Here is a 21,893-nt window from a genome sequence, read left to right as displayed (position 1 = left end):
AACTGATTTGCCGGACTGACGGATGGACAGACAGACAGACGGACGGAGTGCAAACCTAAAGTCCCCTTCGACTTCGTCGGTAGGAGACTTACAAGCTAGAGACGTCATATCGCTTGTTTACATCTGGAATATATGGCGGCCGCCTCAACATTTTGCTCATTCTCAGATCTGGACATTGAAAACATTTTGAGACACAAATACTCAATAATGAATAAAACCCCACAACTCGGAAACGCAAAATCTAAAATTTATAAAAAACGAAAGGGAGCTCACGTCAATAGATATAAACAATTCACCAAAGTTTTATGCAAATTGGTTAAAGCGTTTTTGAGTTAATGTCAGACATGTTGACGACGGACGGACAGACGGACAACGGTATACCGTAAACGGGCGTATAAAAAGCACTAAACAAGCTACAAAAGTTGCGTTAATATGCTTGAATGAGTATGCAATACGTACAGATCTATGAGATCTATCAGAAATCTTGATTTTTCTAGATACAGTTGAGTGGAACTTTTATCTCAAATTTTTATGTTCATTCAAGGAAAAGTATATCTTTGTATTCAGTTCAGTATAATAATACAGTTATGGCCTTCATGAAAAGTAAATATCCAAAATTATTAAATCTCGAAAAGGTTATTTTCCCTCGGTCCTACGGACCTCGAGGAAAATAACCTTTTAATTTTGGATATTAACTTTTCATGAAGGCCATAATTGTTTACTATTACGTTGTCTTGTATCAACAATATTCATGATATCAGTAGAAGAATTGTTAGATATGTTCCCTTGTCCCATGATATTGTCAGTTAGACCAAGGAGATATGCTGTCTCTAGTCATTTAATCCAAGAAAGTTCGGTAATTTTAGTTCCTGTTACAAGAAAGATGAGGTTTTGGGGTATACTCATTTTCAGAATATCTAAATTAATGGTAAAGCATGTACTATAAAATTAGATTTATTTTGGATATAAACAGTAGTAGAACTAAAATTAACCATGATACCTTTAAACCTTTATATATCAGTCAAATCTCTAATCTTATTTCTATAAAATGCATAGCTTATCAAATACAAATAATTTTTACAAGAAAAAAAAATCTTATAATTGAATTCTAATAACCAGATAACAGAAGGTAACATTTTGCATTTCCAATTTAGAAATAAATACACATTGACATGCGGCTAATGTTTATGAACAAAAATGTTCTACTGACAAAAATTATATATTAAAAATGTTTTTATCATCCATCCGAAAAAACATGATAAAAAATGCTAAATCAAAAGTATCATGATCTACGATTTGAAGTTTTTTTTTTAAATAAATTAAACAGATAAATCTCTCTTTTGTTTTGTAATTGGCTTTAATATATAATCAATAATAACATTAATTTTCTTCAAAATTCTTGTAAAAATCTGTTAGTCTTAAACGCAATCAATAACTTTGAAGTAATTAAGCTCATGTTTAATTTCAAATGCTGGTTACAAATATATTTACATAAGGCAACATCAATTTATTTTTTTGAATTCAGGAAATTATGCAAGAATGTATACTTCTATTAAAGCGAAAACTTGCTACTCATCAGCTTAAAACCTCAATTTTAACTAAATTATACACGAGGGGTTTAATGTTTTAACAAAATGTTATTTATCAAATTGATTTTTTTTACGTTGCAACATTAAGCATTTCGGCAATGCAGTATTTTTCAATGACTCTCTTATTTAAAAGTTTCCTCCACATAAACAAGATAATGTAGGTGGTATAGTGAATCCAAAGTATTATAAACAATTATAAAAACATTTCATCATACATATATGTTACCATCATTTAAAAAACTACAGTATAAATCATAATTTTCTATTCATGGTTAATTATAAAATCTATTCCAAATACGTATTTTGCTTCAAACTGGTGTTAAAAAAATACAATAAAACCTTCCTACTGCATTTCCCAAAAAAACTTAACAAGTGTAAATGCCTTCTTCTTTGGTGAAAAAAAAGGATTAGTCAATAACACAGACAAACAAACGTCTTATTTTATGGCTAATGTGTTAGCACTAAAATACCAATCAAGAGAAATGCATTTACCATGTTTATAATCCATGAAAATATAGCAGCATTGAAATTTAGACAATGAAACGACTGTACTCACACCTAAATTTTTGATTATCGAATGATAATAGAACATGCTAATATGGAATACAGATTAAAAATAAAACATAAGTCTACACATAAAAACTCAGCAAAGCATAGAAAATAATCACTACAAGTAGGATTGTCTTCTAACAATATTTAACAGTATTAGTATTTACTAATCAGAAAGATATATTTATGAAAATCTGATGTCATAAAATAATCCGTACTTGACCTTTTTGTTTTACTATTTAACCTTTTCCATAATTTTTTTTTTGTAATAATGACCACTGAAGCATCTCTTTTATTACAGATCTATGGTAAAATGGTTAATCTTTTTATCATCATAAATATTACAAAGAAGGTTTTTTTCATAATAAATCAAATTATTAATAAAAATATACTTTAAAAAGTCGAAGCGGTGATCATGATAATAAGCAAAATAAAAATCAAGTACAGATTAGCTTTTTTAACTGATAATATTATTATTAACAACTTTTATTATTCATATAAAAAAAAAATTGGCAACAAATCACAACCTAAATGAAATTCTAATTACATTACAAATGGTTAAATCAGTTATTGTTTATCAAGTTAATAGGTTATACCTTATTATAAATCACAAAAACTATATCCACCATGTTCACAATGATTTGAATCCATGTGTGATGGATTCAAATCATTATGATTAATGTAAAAACACATATATATGTCCGTTTGCTAATAAATCAACAAACCCTCGTTAATCATGCTAATCATAAGCTCTTTCTCTCTCTCTCTATATATATATATAAAATACAGAATAAAAGAAATAAACAATATCAGACCATATAACTTAACAATTTGTAAAACTTACGTTTTAATTAAACTTTCGGCTTTAACGTCTTATTAACGTAGTGATTTTCAATACAATGTGTAAAAAAATATTCATACTGTGTCCTGTTAACATCAATAAAAAACCAGAATGAGTATCAACCAATTATTGAATAGAACATCCCAATATTACTAAGCAATTTAAGATGTGTTAATCTAGTCAAATTAATGGAGTATATTTCAAGTTTGAATAAAAATGGATAAGTATTTAAGAAAAATGTGATTTTTTTCTGGTGACTCAATCGTCCCTCTTCTTTTATACTAGACTATTTTATATTTTTTATTGTAAAAATCCTTCAAAATCAGATTTGGTTTTGGTTGTTTCACAATGTAAAACTTCCAAAATTTCCTATTTTCAAATTAAAAAAAATATTAAAAAAGACCAACCGAAAGCATGCATATACCTGACAAAGAAATTCTATCCATAACCAGATTCATGACTGGATGAACAAAATACTCTTTCTTGGCATATGTGAATTGTCTGCTTCAGAGACACAATGAACATTTTTGCTAGTTAGTTTTAGTCAAATCCTATCCCCGACAGGTTATCCCTTTTTACTGAGGGTCATGATGTCTCAAACTTTCACTTAATAAAGCATGTCAACTCTTATGTCAATAAACCACAGTGTCATTTATTTAATATGTTTTTACTTTTAACAACAGTTAGTCTCATTGCCTCTTTTCAAAGACATTAATAAGCAACTTCATTGTAAAATCCTACAAAAGACTTTGTTCCCCTCAAACTTGAATCCTTTCTACCAAAGGCTTGTCTTATCTGCCAACTAAAAATTAAATAAAATTCTCAATCAAGTTCATAATGTTTAATTTCTTCACATCATCATGATCATTAATAAGATTAATGTTTATAAAAGAGGAATGTTACATTCAGTCTCATTAAGTGTCTGCATTTATTGTTTTGACTGTGTAACATTTTTCTGCCATTACGTAAATAATATAGTATTTGAGTTTTAGATAATAGATTAAGTTCATCTTATAAAGGAGTTATCTTACTTGAAATGTTTATAAAAAAGGAATGGATGGATATCAAACAACCAAATGATAGTCCTTAAACTACAGTCAGAATAATATTATCAATTTTCTCTTTACTTAACATGTTTAAGGTTGTTAACTCCAAATTTCCATGTGATCCAACTTTTAAATATTTGTTTTGTTTTTTTAATTTAAATGTCTAAAAAAAGGAAATGAATTTAGTTAAAACACTCATTCATATTTATACATACTTATCATCTTCTGATTGTCCTTGCACTATTGATTCAGACTTTCTTTTTTTACATCTACAAAACACGCATATCATGATCGTTGAAAAGATCACAAATGCGGTAATGGCTAGAGGTAATCCTATACCTAGGCCCAGTATCAAATCTGATGAACTTTTACCTAAAATGGAGAAACATAATATTATGCTTCACAATACATTTTACATTAGAGTTGTTTAGGCTTTCCTAAAATTGTGGTGTTTTCAATGGCCAGTAAAAATCTTTTAATGAAAACTAAAATTTATTTATTTAAATGATTTTTTTTTAAATCTGATGTATAACGCCACAGGGGTAATTTGTTTATATTTGGACTAACTCCCTCGTTTAAATTTTACAATCTATTATGAACCAAAATTTCTGAACGGCAAAAAAGAAAATCGTCATTAACAAACTTGAACACAAGAACATTGACTGAACGGTTAATGAATTATTGCATGGAAACAATATGAAGTGCAACTTTCTAATTTATCAAGGACCATAAGTCCAGAACGACAAAAAAAAAAGCATTAATTTCGAACCTGACCTCCACCTTATCATTAGTAACAACATATCATAGTTTGAAAACTATTGGTAAAGGAGTTCATAAGTTATTGAACGAAAACCACATAAAGTTCAATTTGCCAATATAAAAGGCATAACTCCAGAACGGTTAAATTGAACATCGTCAATATCATTTGGACCTCATTTTTATCATAAGATCAACATAATAAAATTTGGCAAACATTGGTTGAACGGTTCACAAGTTATTGCAATTGCAGTTGCCCGCCTGCCAGTCTGATCAACCTAAGGCCAATTTGGACTGAGGGAGTTAAAACCTTAGTTCTTTGATAATTTCTAAATTTATAAAAGCACGATTTACGAAAGTTTCGTTTCATTAATAAAAGAGTAAGACCAATTTTTTACAGAACAATTGAAAGTCTTTCCACCTCACATGTTGATAAATAATGTTTAAATAAACTTGTATACAGGTTTGCAAACTTATTAAAAGAACAGTTATCTTTCTGTTAGGAAAACGGTGTCAGAATATAACTTAATCATCTTGTACAAATTCCAAACATACAAAGTTATAGTTCATTTCTTTGAAATAAGGGAGATGTTCAGCTACTTCTAGTTTCAAAAGGTCACTTCTGCTAACTTTTCACGGATTCCAAAAATATATGGTCTCTGTATATAATTCTTTGACATAAGGAAGATAATTTCAAACTTCTAGTATACAAAATGACAATTCCAGTTTCATATGATAGGTTACTTTACACTGTGTCTATTACATCAAATAAGTGCAAAAATGAATTATTCTGATTTACAAAAGGTCACTTGAAGTTGACCTTTTCCAAGGTCATATGTCGTCAGCCTAATGCAAAAGAACTTATTGTCATTATTAATATTTTTAAGTAGAATCATGTTCAAAAAAGTATAAATAAACTCATCATAGATACCAGGATTGAAATTTTGTATTTGCGCCAGACGAGCGTTTCGTCTACAAAAGACACATCAGTGACGCTCGAACCTAAAAACGTTAAAAAGGCCAAATAAAGTAAATTTATAGAAAAGGTCAAAATCTAGAACATAAAATTGACCATTGACTTTGACCTCTATTTCTGGGTCAAAGGTCATGAATTCCAAATAAAAAAAAACCTCAGATCTATAATATATATGGTATCCTACCAAACAGCTTATATGGAATATTTCAGGGAAGAAAATACATTTGAAACATCCAAATATATCGATGCTGTATCATTATTCAACTTCCGAACTTTACCACGAATTCTGGTCTTGACCTTAATTTATTGTTTTATATACCAAGGATTTCATTCAAAAATGTAGGTCCTAACAAACAAACAAAAGAACTACTTATGTCAATTGGGCCTGCTTTGATACGATACCTGCCCTTGAATTTTTACTAGATAACATTTTTGTTCGCATTGGAGATTCTGTATATCGTCAAGTTATCGTAATTCCAATTGGGACTAACTGTGCACCACTTATTGCGGACCAGTTTCTGTATTTTTATGAGTTACAATTTATGACTATAATCAGCAAAGACCCATCGAAACAACATCTGATACAACAATGTAATATCACTTTTAGATACTAAGTATTTGGATGATATATTGGCTATAAAAAATGACGATTTCAGTATGTACACTAAAGAAATTTATCCTGCTGAACTGACTTTAGATAAAGCTAAAACAAACAAGGAACACTGCCCTTTCTTGAATCTTGATATCTATATCTTTAACGGGAAGCCTAATACTAAAAGTTATGATAAAAAAAAAAAAGATTTTTCATTTCCTATTGTTAATTATCCATTTTTAGATGGTGACGTTCGCTCCTCACCATCTTATGGTGTTTACATGTATATATCTCAACTTGTTCGATTCGCTCGTGTATGTAACAACGTATTTGATTTTAACGAAAGAAATCTCTGTATTACCGAAAAATAATTACTATGGTGTTTCGATATCACAAACTAGTCAAAACATTTACTAAATTTTCTCATCGGTACAATGACATCATTAGTAAATATAAATCAGCATGCATACATCTTATACGTTCAGGTATTTCACATCCAATCTTTTGTGGTAATATTCTATACAAAGTTAAAAAATGTCGACATTCACCTCAAAAGCTAACCAAACCTTTAAACAGACTTATTCAGAAGGGATATAGTTATGATACTGTTGTCAGATCATTAAAGATGGCATATTTAAGTATTAATATTGATTCACTCATAGGGTCTTTGCATCGGAAATAGACACATTTATTTTAAAACTAGTTGTTGGCATGATACGGGTTATGTTTTTCTCAAATATTTAATGATTGTATGATACTAAACCACTAACTGGAAGGATTGTGCTTGATTTTCATTTGATGAAGACATAGTCTTTCGATCAGTTTTATTGAGGTCTTGGGCTGGTAGATCAGCAACTGCTTGTAGTCCCTTGTTAATTTATGTATCATTATCATTTTGCTTAGTTTCTTTGTTACGTATTCTGATATCGGACTCGGACTTCTTTTAAACTGAGTTTTACTGTGCGTATTGCTGTGTGTTTGTTTATTCTACATCGACTAGATTTATAGGGGATGGTTCAGATCTCACAAAACATGTTTAACCCTGCCGCATTTTTTGCGCCTGTCCCAAGTCAGGAGCCTCTGGCCTTTGTTAGTCTTCTTTGTTTTTTATGCCCCCGCCGTAGCGGAGGGGGCATTAAGTTTTACCCTTGTCCGTCTGTACGTACGTCCGTCCGTACGTCCCAAAATTGGTTTCCGTTCTCTAACTTGAGTTTGCCTCAACTAAATGTTATGAACCTTATACAAAATGCTTATTACCACAAAACACAGATCAAGTTTGAATTTTGGTGGCGTCACTTTAACCGTTCTAGAGTAATGTCTCTTTATAAATGGAAAAATTGCAAAATTTTAGTTTCCGTTCTCTAACTGAAGTTTGCCTCAATCAAATGTTATGAAACTTATACACAATGCTTATTACCACAAAACACAGATGATGTTTGAATTTTGGTGATGTCACTTTAACCGTTCTAGAGTTATGCCACTTTATAAATGGAAAAATTGCAAAATATTTATTTTCTTCTAAATATCAAGTAATTTTTATTAAAATTGGAGTTATCTTCCTTTGTCCATGATTATAGTTGAATCAACAACAATCAATGCTTTATACAATGCAATGTTTAATTTTGACTTCCACTGATAAAACACAGGTCAAGTTGAATTTGGGTAGTGTCACTTTAACCATTATTGAGTTATGCCCTTTTATAAATCGAAAGATTGCAAAATTTTTAGTTTCCATTTTGTAACTTAAGTTTGCCCCAACCAAACATTATGAAACCTATACACAATATTCATTACCACAAAACTCAGATCAAGTTCAAATTTGGGTAGCGTCACTTTTACCGTTCTTCAGTTATGTCCCTTTATAACTATATGATATGCAAGCGGGGGCATCATCTGTGTCCACATGTGGACACTATCCACATTTATTTTACTTTTAGTTCATTTATATTTTTTGGAGTTAGGTGTGACGTCCATTTTCATTGAACTAGTACACATTTTGTTAAGGGGCCAGCTGATACTGCGTCCGGGTGCGGGATTTTTTTGCTCTGTTGAAGACCCATTGGTGGCCTTCGGCTGTTATCTGCTCTTTGGTCTAGTTGTTTCTACATTCCCCATTTCATTTTTTTTTCTTTACCCCATGATTTACGGTTTATGAGTTACATTAACAGACCAATCATATTAACAAAAAAAAAAAAGAAAACACTATTGTGATTTAAACTGCACGTTCAAAATTTTACAGATCACCCAGAAGAAGTACCAAACATTCTGGAGAAAAATTGAATCGATATCTTTTACAGTTTCGGAGGAGAACCAATTACAAGAAAAACAATATAAGGGAGATAACTCTCATATTAAACCACATGAAAAAGGCGAGTTTCAAACGATCAATTACTGTCCGATATACAAACCAAATATCTAATCAACTTGTTGTCATACAAAAACGACATTTCAGAAACAAAAAGAAAAAAAGATCATCAGAACAACCACATAACAGTATGTCCACAAAAAGGTGAAAAAAACCCTTTATATTGCCTCATTTGTTCTCAATTTTACTTATACTTTCAAATCTAGAATGTTTTTTGGAGAAAAAAAAATACTCGATTTGTAAAATAATTGATTTGGTGTAACATTACGATTTCACTATCATTGCGAAAGTATAAAATATATATTTTAAATTCACAAAGCAAAACTTATGCAGCTTCTACATATGCAGATATAGGGTTAAAATCAATCCATAGAAATGATCTACATTGAAAAGGATGATTGGATCACTTCCATCTAAAAGTCTTTATAACTTTGCAGCAGTCCTATTATCAAAAGATTTCTGTGTGTTCTACTAGTTGAATACATTTACTACTTTTCAGTAAAAGCAAAATTGCCACATACACCAATATGAATACATGCCAATTAAATTTGTCTCTGAAATGTTCATCTTTATAAATAACACCGGAAAACAATATTTTATCTTTCTAGACACAATTTCTGCTTTACTTTAAATGCCTCCTTATAAGTTTTAAAATGTACACCACCAAAGTCAATATTAAGGATTGCTTCTAACAAAGATCCCCAAGGGTGACCAGGTAATAAAAATATGGTCACTACAGGTCTTCTTCCGACCGGCAGTAAACCCCTTGCCAAAGTGGGGTGTCCGTTTGGCTGTGTAGGGTGTATCAAGTACACAGCCAAGTCCGGTCAGAATGGGGACGTTAAATTCGATGCCTCGTGTAGAGAGAGTGTCACGCTCTCTGCACGTAAAGAACACTTACAACAACTCTTTGAGGGGTCCTTAAATTTCTGTACCTATCCAATATACCCTCATTTTCCCGTGGCAGTCTAATTTTCCCCGACCTGCAACCCAGTTGACCTCTATTACTGGACCTACCTATTGTATTTATTGTTAATTGTTCTTGTCTTGAACATGCATGAAATATTTGCCACTGGATGTTGAGCTTCCAACAATCAATCAATCTATTGAATTATATTGCAGTTTGCCGTTATGTGGTCCTCAACAAATTGACCAACACAACCTTTTTGTAGTTTAAAACGTAGCTAATACTTATAGATATTCAAAAATCATTATAGATTTAAACCTAATCTGTTTTCAGAAGGCCAATTGAACCCTTACATTAGATTGCTGTCAGTGAAATCTGAAGTTTTCTTTCCTTCCACAAAATTCAATGACATTGCTGTATTAAAGTAATTTCGTTTAAGGCAGTTGCCAGGTTAGGATAAAGATTGGCGCTTATTAAAACGTTTAAACCCGCTGCATTTATTTGCACCTGTCCTAAGGCAGGAACCTGTTGTTCGGTGGTTGTTGTTTGTTGATGTGGTTCATAAGTGTTTCTCGTTTCTCGTTTTTTATGTAGATTAGACCGTTGGTTTTCCAGTTTGAATGTTTTTACTCTACTCATTTTAAGGGCCCTTTATAACTTGCTATTCGGTGTGAGCCAAGGCTCCGTGTTGAAGGCCGTACTTTGACCTATAATGGTTTACTTTGTACAAATTGTGACTTGGATGGAGAGTTGTCTCATTGGCACTCATACCACATCTTCTTAATTCTATTAATCAATTTTTCCATTCTGTGAAAGTATTTTTATACAATTAAGACATAATTTTACATACTTTGAACAGTGGTAGTAGTTCTTTCTGACGTTGAGCTATTTGTTTGATCTGTTGTTGGTTGATTACTGTAATGGATGCAGAAAAATATTTTTTAAGGATTAATACAACGATGATTCTTCTTGATTTATAGAAAATAGTACTTTTAATGATACATTTTAAAAATCTTGCAGCTATTAACTGATTAAAATATTAAACAAAATTGTCTTACATAAAATTGAGAATGGAAATGGGGAATATGTCCAAGAGACAACAACCCGACCATAGAGCAGACAACAGCCGAAGGCCACCAATGGGTCTTCAATGCAGCGAGAAACTCCCGCACCCGGAGGCGTCCTTCAGCTGGCCCCTAAACAAATATGTATACTAGTTCAGTGATAATGGACGTCATACTAAATTCCAAATTATACACAAGAAACTAAAATTAAAAATGATACAAGGCTAACAAAGGCCAGAGGCTCCTGACTTACATACATGTATGTCCATTGACATTTAAAGCTAATCTTGAGAGGTCATGTGCTGGACGTGTTTCTTGTGGTATGTGTTACTGTTATATGTTTTTGGCGATTCCTAAAATCCTTTTTATGCTTTATAACTTCTGATAATGAATACTAGATACATTTATTTAAGCTTGAAAGATATGGATTTAAAACATAGCCATTACATAATATTACATTTCTATTAGTATTTCATGTGTATAAATCTGAATAAAACACCCTTTGACTGTAATGATGAATACTTACACACACTGATATCTGGAAGTTTCATTGTCTTGTATACAATGTTGTGTCAAAGAACAGGTACTACATATCACAGGTTCTACAATTAATAATTATATTATCTTTCTGTTTAATTAAAAAAAAGTCTCTGACATAAACCATTACCTGCAAAATTGATGGTACTGCGGGCAGAGTTAACAAAATGGTACCAATTGTAATAATCTATTATAAAAAGTACTGACCTTTACGACACACATTTAGAAAAAAACAATTTTAAGATAACCTTACTAAAAGTGAGCACCAATAACATCAAAGAGCATTAATAACTATTGAAAGAATATGACTTTATATATTTAGATATTAGGATGTGAGGTTGGACTATGTAAGGGACCTTTACTGGATAGGTACCTGCACGAATTGTGATATGTTTGTGTCTACCAAAGGACAATTAGAAGTCACAGTAAAAGAATATTCTACTGCAGAGATATCATGGCGTTGCTTGATGATGTCCTCGATTTTTGAAAAATTACTGTATTAAGACAAAACTATTTCTAAGCTTGCTTTTTATATATAATTTCTTTCAACTGTGTTTAAGAAAATTTATGAATTTCAAAAATTGAAGTAATACAATAAGCCTTCAAATCGTTACAGGAAGGAGACCTTTCAAATTAACGGTCCGATTGAAATTTGTGTTTGGGTCATTTATGGCACCTTTTTCCTATCTTGCTTCGTAATAGCAAAATACGGCATTTATGTCATGATTAAAGTATCATTCTCTTATTAGAGCTTTCTTACATTTTGACGACAGGTCGAACGAACGTAAAGGGAGCATGTATTACATTTCCACGATAACAATAAGAGTCTTTGTTTTATCCGGTAAAACAGCATTCTTTTCTCAATCAAACTTATCTTTAAAAAATTAAGCATATCGCAAATAAAACACGCTTTTAATATCTGAAAATAAAGAAAAATAGTTTCGAGTACACGTACGTCCGATACGTTACTTATGTTAACCACGATTGCACACATCTGAGCGGGAATTGTTCAAGCATGCGTTTCACCATTAACATTTTAATGAAATTATTGAAGTATGATATTCTAAATTTAACGACGAGATTCACAATTTTTTTTTTTAATTTTGAATGAGTATGCTATCATCAAATTGTTAAAGTGGATCATTGAGATTGCCAGACAACGATCCTACAATGTTTTGAAAAAAGTAATGTAAAATAAATCTCGGAAAAAAATTTTGCGATGAAGTTTTAATCTATTAATTTTAAGGTTAAATGTGATAAAAAAAAAGTAATGTTACTCTTGCGATCGCTGGAAACAAATGTGAAACGGAACAAATACTACACCCCTTTGAAAGTAAATAGTCGTTGCCATAGTATTCCACAGATGATTTTCATGGTCTGTTTTTCAACTAGTAATATCTTCGATAATGCTATATACGTTACTGATGTGTGATCATTCTTTTACACGTCGTTAATTAGTTTTAATCAACTACTAAATGTGGACCAATCAGCGGTGCATTTAGCATTTACAGAAGATGTAAACAAGAGCGAACATGTGCAATCCAGTGTCAATTCCATGAGGAAGGGGGACAATTAACACACACACACCATCACAAACAGTTTTGATTTAACTACTGTTAGTTAGATATAGTATAAATGTCCACGAGACAACATCCAACCAAGAAATAAATTGATCATCAACATCAATGCAAATTAAATAAAGTTTAAGATGATCGCTACATAGTTCACACTGTACAACAAGCATTAAATGGTGAAAAAAGAAGAAAAACATACAAGCTAGGGAGCAACCATTTAACTTCAAAGGGGGAGGAGTGGGGGGGGGGGGTATGGTTTTTTGTCTGAGTTAGTAAATTTTTTTCGCGCACATTTTTATTTAGTTTTTCGACGCTATCAATCAAATTATTTTTATTCAAAATTTAACACTATTATAAGGTATGGGGAAAACTGGATTCAGAATAATTTTTTTGTCATCAGCTTGACCAGATTATATTTTTTTTTCATCAAATTTGGGATCTGAATATTTTTTTAGGAAAAAACCATTACAACCTTCCTTCCCTTTTGAAGTTAAATGGTCGTTTCCTTACACTCAAATAAAAAACGGAAAACTTGGGTGTTTTGGAAAATTAAACCGTCTCTGTCTTTGACTTACATGTAGCTGTATATAATAGACCTAGTCGAAAATTTAGATTAGGAGGCAAGGAATGTTTTTGCTGAGTAGAGGCACTCGGGTTTGCCTCAATTCTAAATCAGCCCTTGAGCTCTAATTATTATAGATCAACTAGTTATATGTGATTATTGGTCCTATAACGTCCAGTGGCAAATACTTCATGAATGTTCAGGACGAAAACGCAAGTATACGCTGAAAGGACAGTTCCATAGATTAGCCTAACTTGGTTGTATGGACACATCTCAACGCGACAATGGGTAGTTTTCAGGGAGAGACGGGGAGTCTCTGCACGTTATTAAACGAGCCCTGGTATAATATGTTTTGAAAGCCATTTTTTTTTCATTTTATTATTTTGGGGCTGCAAATTTTTGAATTTTGGAAGTTTTTGTTTTTTATTTTATCTTATTTTTTGTGTGAAGGGGGAAGCCGATGTATTTGCCTTCATATTTTTTTTGGGGGGAGGGGGGGGGGGGGTGGGGGTGAGCACGATCTTTTATTCTAAGGATATTTTCTTCTGACAAGCCTATGTTTAGGAAATTTTGTAGAGTTATTCTTCTCCCTGGTAGTATTATATTTCCATCTTCCTTACGTCCCAAGATTCCTATATCTCACGAAAAATGAAGTTGAAAATAGGCAAGTGCATGCACATGATGCAGTGCAATGGTCCTTAATAGACAAACATTAAGGTAAAACGCCATCGAAGTTCCATGACGTTTCATGACGCTTCGATTAAGATTACATGAATATGTCAAAATAAAGAATCCCTAAAACGAGTCTTACGTATGATTCGTCATGCGTACATACCTTTCGTCAAATGGTAAGAAAGCTCTATTTTGTGTTTTGATTCAAAAGTAACGATAACTAGTCACTGTACCTATACCATATCACGCATAAATTGCCACTATAGTAACTCAGTTTTAATTGGTGATTAAGAGAGTTAAAGTCGGAGTCTTAGGTGTAAAAACGTTTGGTCACCTGTTACAATAATATTTCCGATCGGAGTTCTTTTTGGACAATATTTGAAAAATACTGTGAGATTCTAACAGTAACTGGTACTTGACCAATTATAATAGTCATCTAAAATACTAGTATGTAAAAAAATTGAAGAAAAATATATTCAACTAATTTTGATACAAAAAAAAAATGCTGGATTTGACACACCGTCAATTTTATCATTTTCCCTCCACCGGACAATAATATTAAAAAAAACGAAATGTAATTCACATAGTTTTTACATTCTATATATGTTATATGTGTGAATATAATAAGATAGTGCAGTTTAACAGCAAATAGGTTCACTTTTTCAAATGTCGAAACGAACACTTTGTGTACAAATGGACACTAGACAAGTCAATCTTATTTGTTTGATGTATTAAAACAAGGTAAGAGTTGGCAGATCTTAAGAGTTTCTCTCACCAATTTTGCTGACGTATTTGCAAAACATGGCGATAACCATGTTAGACAATCCATACACACTAATTACACTGGAGTCTATATAGGGCACATGATTTTTTTTTAAACTGTTATTCTATACTAATTGTATGTAGACCTAATTAATGTATATCTTAGTTTTACAAAGTGGAAATTCAAATTGACTTTGCAAAGAAAAAAAATCAATTATCTGTATTAAATTTGAGAATAAATTTGAGAATAAATAAAAAAATCAGTGACTTCTCAAGCTGACAAAATGTTAGATTAAAGCACGCCGAAACCAATTTTTATTAAATTTTATCTTACCTAATGCTATAGTTGTGTTGCCTAATGTGATACTGCCATTTACAGCAATGCACGTATCTACAAGGTCTGTACAGGATCTTTCTTCGGTTTCTATCTTAATCAAGATGTTCAACACTTTATCGTACTGTAATGTCTTATTAGCAGCAGTGTTGAATATCATAACAAGGTTAGTTATAACTCCCTCTTGTTGATTTCTTTGCAAATAAAAGAAGGAACAACATTTTCAAATACAGAAAATTTATTGGTTCAGTTATTTCATATTAAGTTGAAAAGAATGACTAAATTAAGTTGGACCCGTGTTCAGTGTTTTAAGATAATGATTTTTAATATTGTTTTAGTAATTCAATGAATCTTTTACTACAATGTAATGGGATGAGAAAGAAATTATTAGAAAACAGACAGTAAGGCGACTGACAGTACAGTTTATACATTACACGTTGTCAATATCAATATGCTGACCAAATATGAAGGCTTTCTGTTCAGTAATACAAGAAACAAAGTAAGAACAAAATATCTGTGGAACAAACTAATGGACAATAAAGGCGATTGCAATATATTCCTACCCCTACAGTGGGATGGGGGGGAAAAGTTGTATTTTGCTGCATCATAGTGATGCCAAAGTTCATAAACCATAATTGTTTCATTAAATGTCAAAATCAGACACTCCCTGTGTTAAAAATAATCTTCTATGTTATTGTTATATTTTACACTGTGATAAAAGTAAGAGTTATTATGTTGATTGAACCAAATATTAAATATTCAGCAAAAATCTCAAAATTGATGGTCAAGATGGTCTGGAATAAAATATTTCAAGTTAAAAAAATGCTTGTGTTTAGAAATTTTAAATGCTTTATGCAAATATGTAAATGACAATTCCATGCTATAAAACAGCTGTTAAATTTTTCCATTAAGTATCAGAAACAGGTAAATTTGATTTCATTGTCTGTCTAGCAAACAAGCAAAAATGTTTGAGCAAAAGATTGTAAGATTACAATGCTATGTTGTTAAGTAGAGATATCGTTAATATATTCTTCGGTTATTTTAGAACACCCCAAAAAAACGGGAAAAATGTAAAAAAAAAAAAAAAAAAAAAATTAAAATAAAAAACCAAAACATGCATTTACAGGCTTTTTTGCAGGATATTGTCTTACAGTTTATAGATAATATAAGCCTACACCAGCAAAAAGTAACAATTCATGTTTATTACAAAAAATCCCACTGTTTACCAAGGTTAATTTTTTTTAATGATTAGTTGAAAATTGTTCTTGCATTTTGTTTAAGTCAAATAATGTGTGTGCGTATATAAATTACCTCAAATTTGTTACATTTAAGTACTGGATATCTTCTACACCACTCATCTCTGTTGCAAACTGATATTATATGAAAAATGAACATTAAATATTGCATAAAAAAGAGATAATTATAAACTGTTGGGCAAATTCAAGATTGTTGTTACAACTAGATTATCTGGGCGTGCTTTAAAATAAACCACCAAAGAGTTTACATTAAAAGAATTATGGTATCAGAAGAAAAATAAACATAATACTTTTTTTCGAATGTATAAGACATTGAAGTTGGAAACGTTTAAACAAAAATCTTACAAAAACTTCCAAAAATATTTAGTCTAGGATAGACAATAACTTAAGGCTTTAATCAAAGGCGAAACATTATATAAGTATATAAGCAAGTCTTAATCTTATGCAGAATTGCCAAAGGAAACAACTTAATAGAAATGCAATTATCTTAGATTTCATCAATTTTGTTAATTTCTTTAGAGTTTTCCTTCAGTGAAACGAGAAAAATCAAATTCAGTTTTTTCTCTTAAGTTTTCAGGGTATGGTGGACAGCCTGCTGATATATTTATGATTTCTTACAATATGGTAAAACTACTTACTGCTTGTTCTACTTCTTCTTCGTATGCAGCATAATCTAAATGCAGCTTATTTCCATAATTTTGGTTAAAAGTTTTCCAAAGTGTTGCCTCAATAAATAATGACCTACTCTCTAGTTTAGCTGCAAAAGTTATATTAATCATATTTCATATATTTTTTTAAATAAAAGTAACTCTTTTCACATAGTCATATCTGCTGGGACCCCTGGTTTCCAATACTAGAATTTTTTTTATTATAAAATAAAAGATACTTTGTATACCTAAACTAGTCTCTCTTTACTTCTTTACATAATCCACATCACCATCTATGTTATGATTTAATATTGTTATATGTTGGTTTATATGTTTGTTTGTTGTTTTGTCTATGTTTATATCTGCGTTTATGTTCCTCGTAGTTGTTTGTACACATATAATAAAAAAAGATAAAAATCCTTGTAAGCTGTAATGAATGCTGTAAGTAAGACATATTTTTTTCTTTGTTTGTTTTCCTGTTGCCAAAATTCCAAACTTCTGTGATTTATATTTATCTCTTTTCTCTTCTTTTTCAAATTTATGGATCATTCTATATCGATATATATATATATATATATTAATTGGATATATTATAATTTAGAAATGTATATATTGATATATCTGCTACCAATCATTCAATCAATCAATCAGATAACTTAAAATTAATTATATTGCAATGAACAGTATGTATATAACATATATAGATTCATCATTTCTTTTGAAATTTTTGTCATTATCATGAGGAAATTTCTACCTTCGAAATGAAAGTAACGGTTTTTTAATGTTTGCTTGAACACATATATACATAATATTCATTGCATAGATCAATGACAAGCAGAACCAATGGCATGCGTTTTCAGATTAATAACATATTTGGTACAAAACAAACAAGCTGGGTCAGTTCACAAAATGACAGTTTGCAGAAGAAAAAAACATGTCACCTTCCGTTACACACAATTCAAACTGAGAGGAAAAAGTAAAATAATAAAAATACCGAGCTCCGAGGAAAATTCAGAACGGAAATTCCCTAATCAATTTGCAAAATCAAAAGCTCAAACACATCAAACAAATGAATAACAACTATCATATTCCTGACTTGGTACAGGCATTTTCTTATGACAAAAATGGTGGTTTAAACCTGGTTTTATAGCTAGCTAAAGCTTTTACTTGTATGACAGTCGTATAAAATTCCATTATATTGACAACAATGTATAAACAAAACAACCAGATATACCAGGTAAAAATGTCAAAAATAGGAGTATAGTAGTCAACATTGTGTTATAGTCTTAAATAATTTACAAAGACAAATAAAAGAACACTTTAACGTGTAATTAAGATGATAAACAACGCCAGTACCTAGAAACTATACTTCAAGACATCGTGTATTATTTGTGAAGTGGATACGGAATATTTATCAGATGAGTCGTTGCCTATTTTTCTAAACATGCTATGAGACAGGATTTCAGTACGGACAAATTTTCAAGGAGATTTCAATATACATGTACCTCCTCAATTCTAAGAGCAAGGGATATTACATGAATAAATAAATTTCTAAATCATACAAATATAACTTACACAATGGCGGTCTGCATTCATAAGTATTTTTACTTATTATAACACATGTTTGATTTGCCCCACACAATGTACAGGTTAACGGCTCTAAAAAATACAGAAAAAACTTGCATACAATTGTAATACGTAAGTAAGCAAGACAACAAAAACAAGATTTTAGTTTTTGAAACAAATATCATTATCCAAACCATTCTTACGTATCAATAATTTCATAAAAATGCATCATGTATATTTCACTGTACTAATTATTGCAACATAGACATATGCATTTCTTTTGCACTAATAAACTGTTTATCACAATTTTGCAATGACGGTATTTTAAACAATACATGAGAATAACAAATATTTTCATTTCTTTGTTAAAATCCTGCGTGCTAGCTATGACTTTAGCTGGTCTAAATGAAGGTTGAAATAAGTTCAATTTAAACTATATATATAAATTCAAAACAAGGTTATGCTAGAATAGGGCATCATGCTTGGTTCAAACAATCACATTTTGTGAATTGTATTATCAGGGAAAAATCAGTCATTTTTATAATGAAAATCTATACATAGTTCCACTAGCTAATGAAAATTAATATAAAAAAAAATAGCTTTGTGACAGACGGAGGAACGAAAGGACTAACATACATTAAATTAAGTTTTTTCAGTTTTAGATACTCATGGCATTCTGCCCTTGGTGTTTTCTTTTTGTTGCTGTTAAGACATGTATCTAAGGATATCATTTCTACAACCGAATTTTCTCATCAAATAAATGCGACTCTATTTAATTCCATAACATTCAGTGGTGTTTCATAACAATCAGTGGTGTTAAAAAATAGCAATACATAATTTCCAATCATTTTCAGTTTTGACGTAAAATAAGTTGAATTTTGGTCAATAAAATAAGTTTCGTGCATTGCAAAACAGAGCTGTAAAAAGTCTCTATAGCGTTTGTACAAGTCAGCTTATTACCCTGATTTTTTGTTTGGTAGTTGACAAAAGTTTCTCCTGTAACACCATATGACTTCTCGAGTACATTTATCTGTGTTATATTATTAGTGACACTGGCAGTCTCCATTATTAAACTGTCACTCAAACTTTGATTAAATACAACCACATAGTGAACAACTGTACTACCAAACCTGCAAGTTAAAACTAGAGGCTCAAGAGAACCTGTGTCGCTCACATGTATCTACTGTGGTTTTGGAAATCATGTCAGATAGGGTTAAAATCATAATAAATAGTATTAGATACCCTAATAATGATTGAGGCCAAGTTTGGTTTAATTTGGACCAGTAGTTAAATTAAAAGCACAAGATTTTTGAAAACAACTTTACAATATTACCAATAAATTCCAGAAAATGACTTTAAAGGACAATTACCCCAACAAGATATGTCAATTGAAGATTTTGGTCATGTTGACTTATTCGTAGATCTTTCTTTGCTTAATATTTTTGCTATTTACAGTATATATCAATCTGTAATGATATTCAAGATGATTAACAAATATTGCAAAACGATGCTGTCATAAAAGTCTCCCAAACGAACACCAATTGAAAATCCCTCCTCTCAAAAATTTATTTCACCTAGGGCCTGTATAATGCTGAAAATGCCTATAAATGTTTTATGGGAACTACTTTCAAAAACATTTTAGGCAGTAATGCATTCACCCAATATAAGTATGCTGAAAGAGACGATATAGTAATAGTTTATAGAAACGTTATTGAATAATTCTGAAAATGGAAAATATCAAGCAGAAATTAAAAGCACCCCCCCCCCCTCTGAAAAAATTGCACCCTCCCATGGAAACAAATCAAGTCATCCCATTGTAGTCTTACAATAGTTACTGAAGGCCCCTTATCATTATCATAATTAGTTTTCAATTTGTGACCATTTGAAATTGTTTTTTTTTTACAATTTTCCTGTAGACTTCTAAAGTAAACAACTATGTTCTATTTTTAGCCATTGCGGCCATGTTGGCTGGATGGCAGGGTAATCGGATATATTTTTTAATCAAGATACCCTATTGAAAAGTTTAATTCTATTTGACCCAGTAGATTCAGAGGAGAAGATTTTTGTAAAAGATTACAAACATTTACGAAAAATCGTTAAAAATTGACTATAAAGGGCCATTACTCCTTAAGGGCTCTATTGACAATTTTGTTCATGTAGACTTATTTGTAGATTTTACTTTGCTTAACATTATTGCTGTTTACAGTTTCTCTCTATCTATAAGAATGTTAAAGATAACAACCAAAAACTGCAAAATTTCCTTAAAATTACCAATTCAAGGGCAGCAACCCAACAACGTTTTGTCTGATTCGTCTGAAAAAATCAGGGCAGATAGATCTTAACCTGATTAACATTTCTATCCCATATATCAAATTTGCTCTAAATGCTTTAATTTCAGAGATATAAGCCAATAACTTCATTTTATCCCTATATTTAGCCATGTCGGCCATATTGGTTGGCAGGAGGATGCATCGGACACCAATTTTTTAAACTATATACCCTAATGATGATTGAGGCCAAGTTTGGTTAAATTTGTCTCAGTAGTTTCAGAGGAGAAGATTTTTGTAAAAGTTAACGGACGACGGACACCAAGGGATGAGAAAAGCTCACTTGGCCAATTGGGTCAGGTGATCTAAAAAGTTTGAGCGAGTTTATACAGATTTGTTAGTTTTATAATGTTATGAGAAGTTAAAAATTATCAAACTCTTTTTAATGCATGTCATGCATATGCATATTTAACAATTTGATAATCAAATCATCTACACATCTTTGCTCTAGATTTGATTGATATTAAATCATTGGCAATATGAATGCCAATCAGAGAGATATCAAGTTAACATAGATCGCTTGGGATGATGAACAGTTCGCCTTTTAAGCTGTTCCTCCTTATATTTTACAGGGTTTTCATTTGGTTGGTTGGGTTTATTATTGTTCTTAGATTTATTACTTTTATTTTCAAGCAATGTTATTCCTATAACCCTGAAATAATGGTGGCAACAAGCTGTAATTAATGTTATTATTATAGATCTAGCACACGACACTTTCCTGTTTGCACGTAAGGTTTTTAACTTTCAAATTTATAAGCATATTTAGCGTGGCAAAATTGCACATATGAAACTAACATATTTTATGTCAGAAAAACTCATTTAAAATTGTTCATACAAGTTTTTTTAATATTTTTAAATGATGTTCAAGATTAGACTTGGATAGACTGATTGAATAATTGATCGGTAGAAAATTAATCAACATCATGTCAGCACATAAAGGTTTTATCACAATGACAATTCCTTTTAGGTTA

At 31.0% G+C, this 21,893-nt stretch overlaps 1 protein-coding gene across 42 annotated transcripts in view; it reads right to left on the bottom strand.

Annotated features, from left to right (window-relative positions):
* Positions 1-938: 938 nt before the first annotated feature.
* The window catches only part of LOC127730155 (uncharacterized), a 242,776-nt gene continuing 221,821 nt past the window's right edge, over positions 939-21,893 (bottom strand). For 38 of the 42 annotated variants that reach the window (XM_052238362.1, XM_052238361.1, XM_052238360.1 and 35 more), the window contains 9 exons: positions 19,556-19,725; positions 18,605-18,688; positions 17,021-17,139; positions 16,438-16,496; positions 15,127-15,320; positions 11,212-11,287; positions 10,472-10,536; positions 4,241-4,397; positions 939-3,781 (listed from right to left, as the gene is read on the bottom strand). In XM_052238362.1, coding sequence (XP_052094322.1) covers positions 3,691-3,781; positions 4,241-4,397; positions 10,472-10,536; positions 11,212-11,287; positions 15,127-15,320; positions 16,438-16,496; positions 17,021-17,139; positions 18,605-18,688; positions 19,556-19,725 — 1,015 coding nt within the window. In that variant the 3' untranslated portion in view covers positions 939-3,690. The remainder of the gene's footprint in view (positions 3,782-4,240; positions 4,398-10,471; positions 10,537-11,211; positions 11,288-15,126; positions 15,321-16,437; positions 16,497-17,020; positions 17,140-18,604; positions 18,689-19,555; positions 19,726-21,893) is intronic. The other 4 variants (XM_052238363.1, XM_052238365.1, XM_052238366.1 and 1 more) reach the window with 4 other exon arrangements.

This window comes from Mytilus californianus, unplaced genomic scaffold, assembly GCF_021869535.1.
Source record: "Mytilus californianus isolate M0D057914Y unplaced genomic scaffold, xbMytCali1.0.p SCAF_2, whole genome shotgun sequence".
NCBI lineage: Eukaryota > Metazoa > Mollusca > Bivalvia > Mytilida > Mytilidae > Mytilus > Mytilus californianus.
The sequence above is the reverse complement of the archived record's forward strand: the minus strand, read 5'-3'. Positions and strand labels throughout refer to the sequence as shown.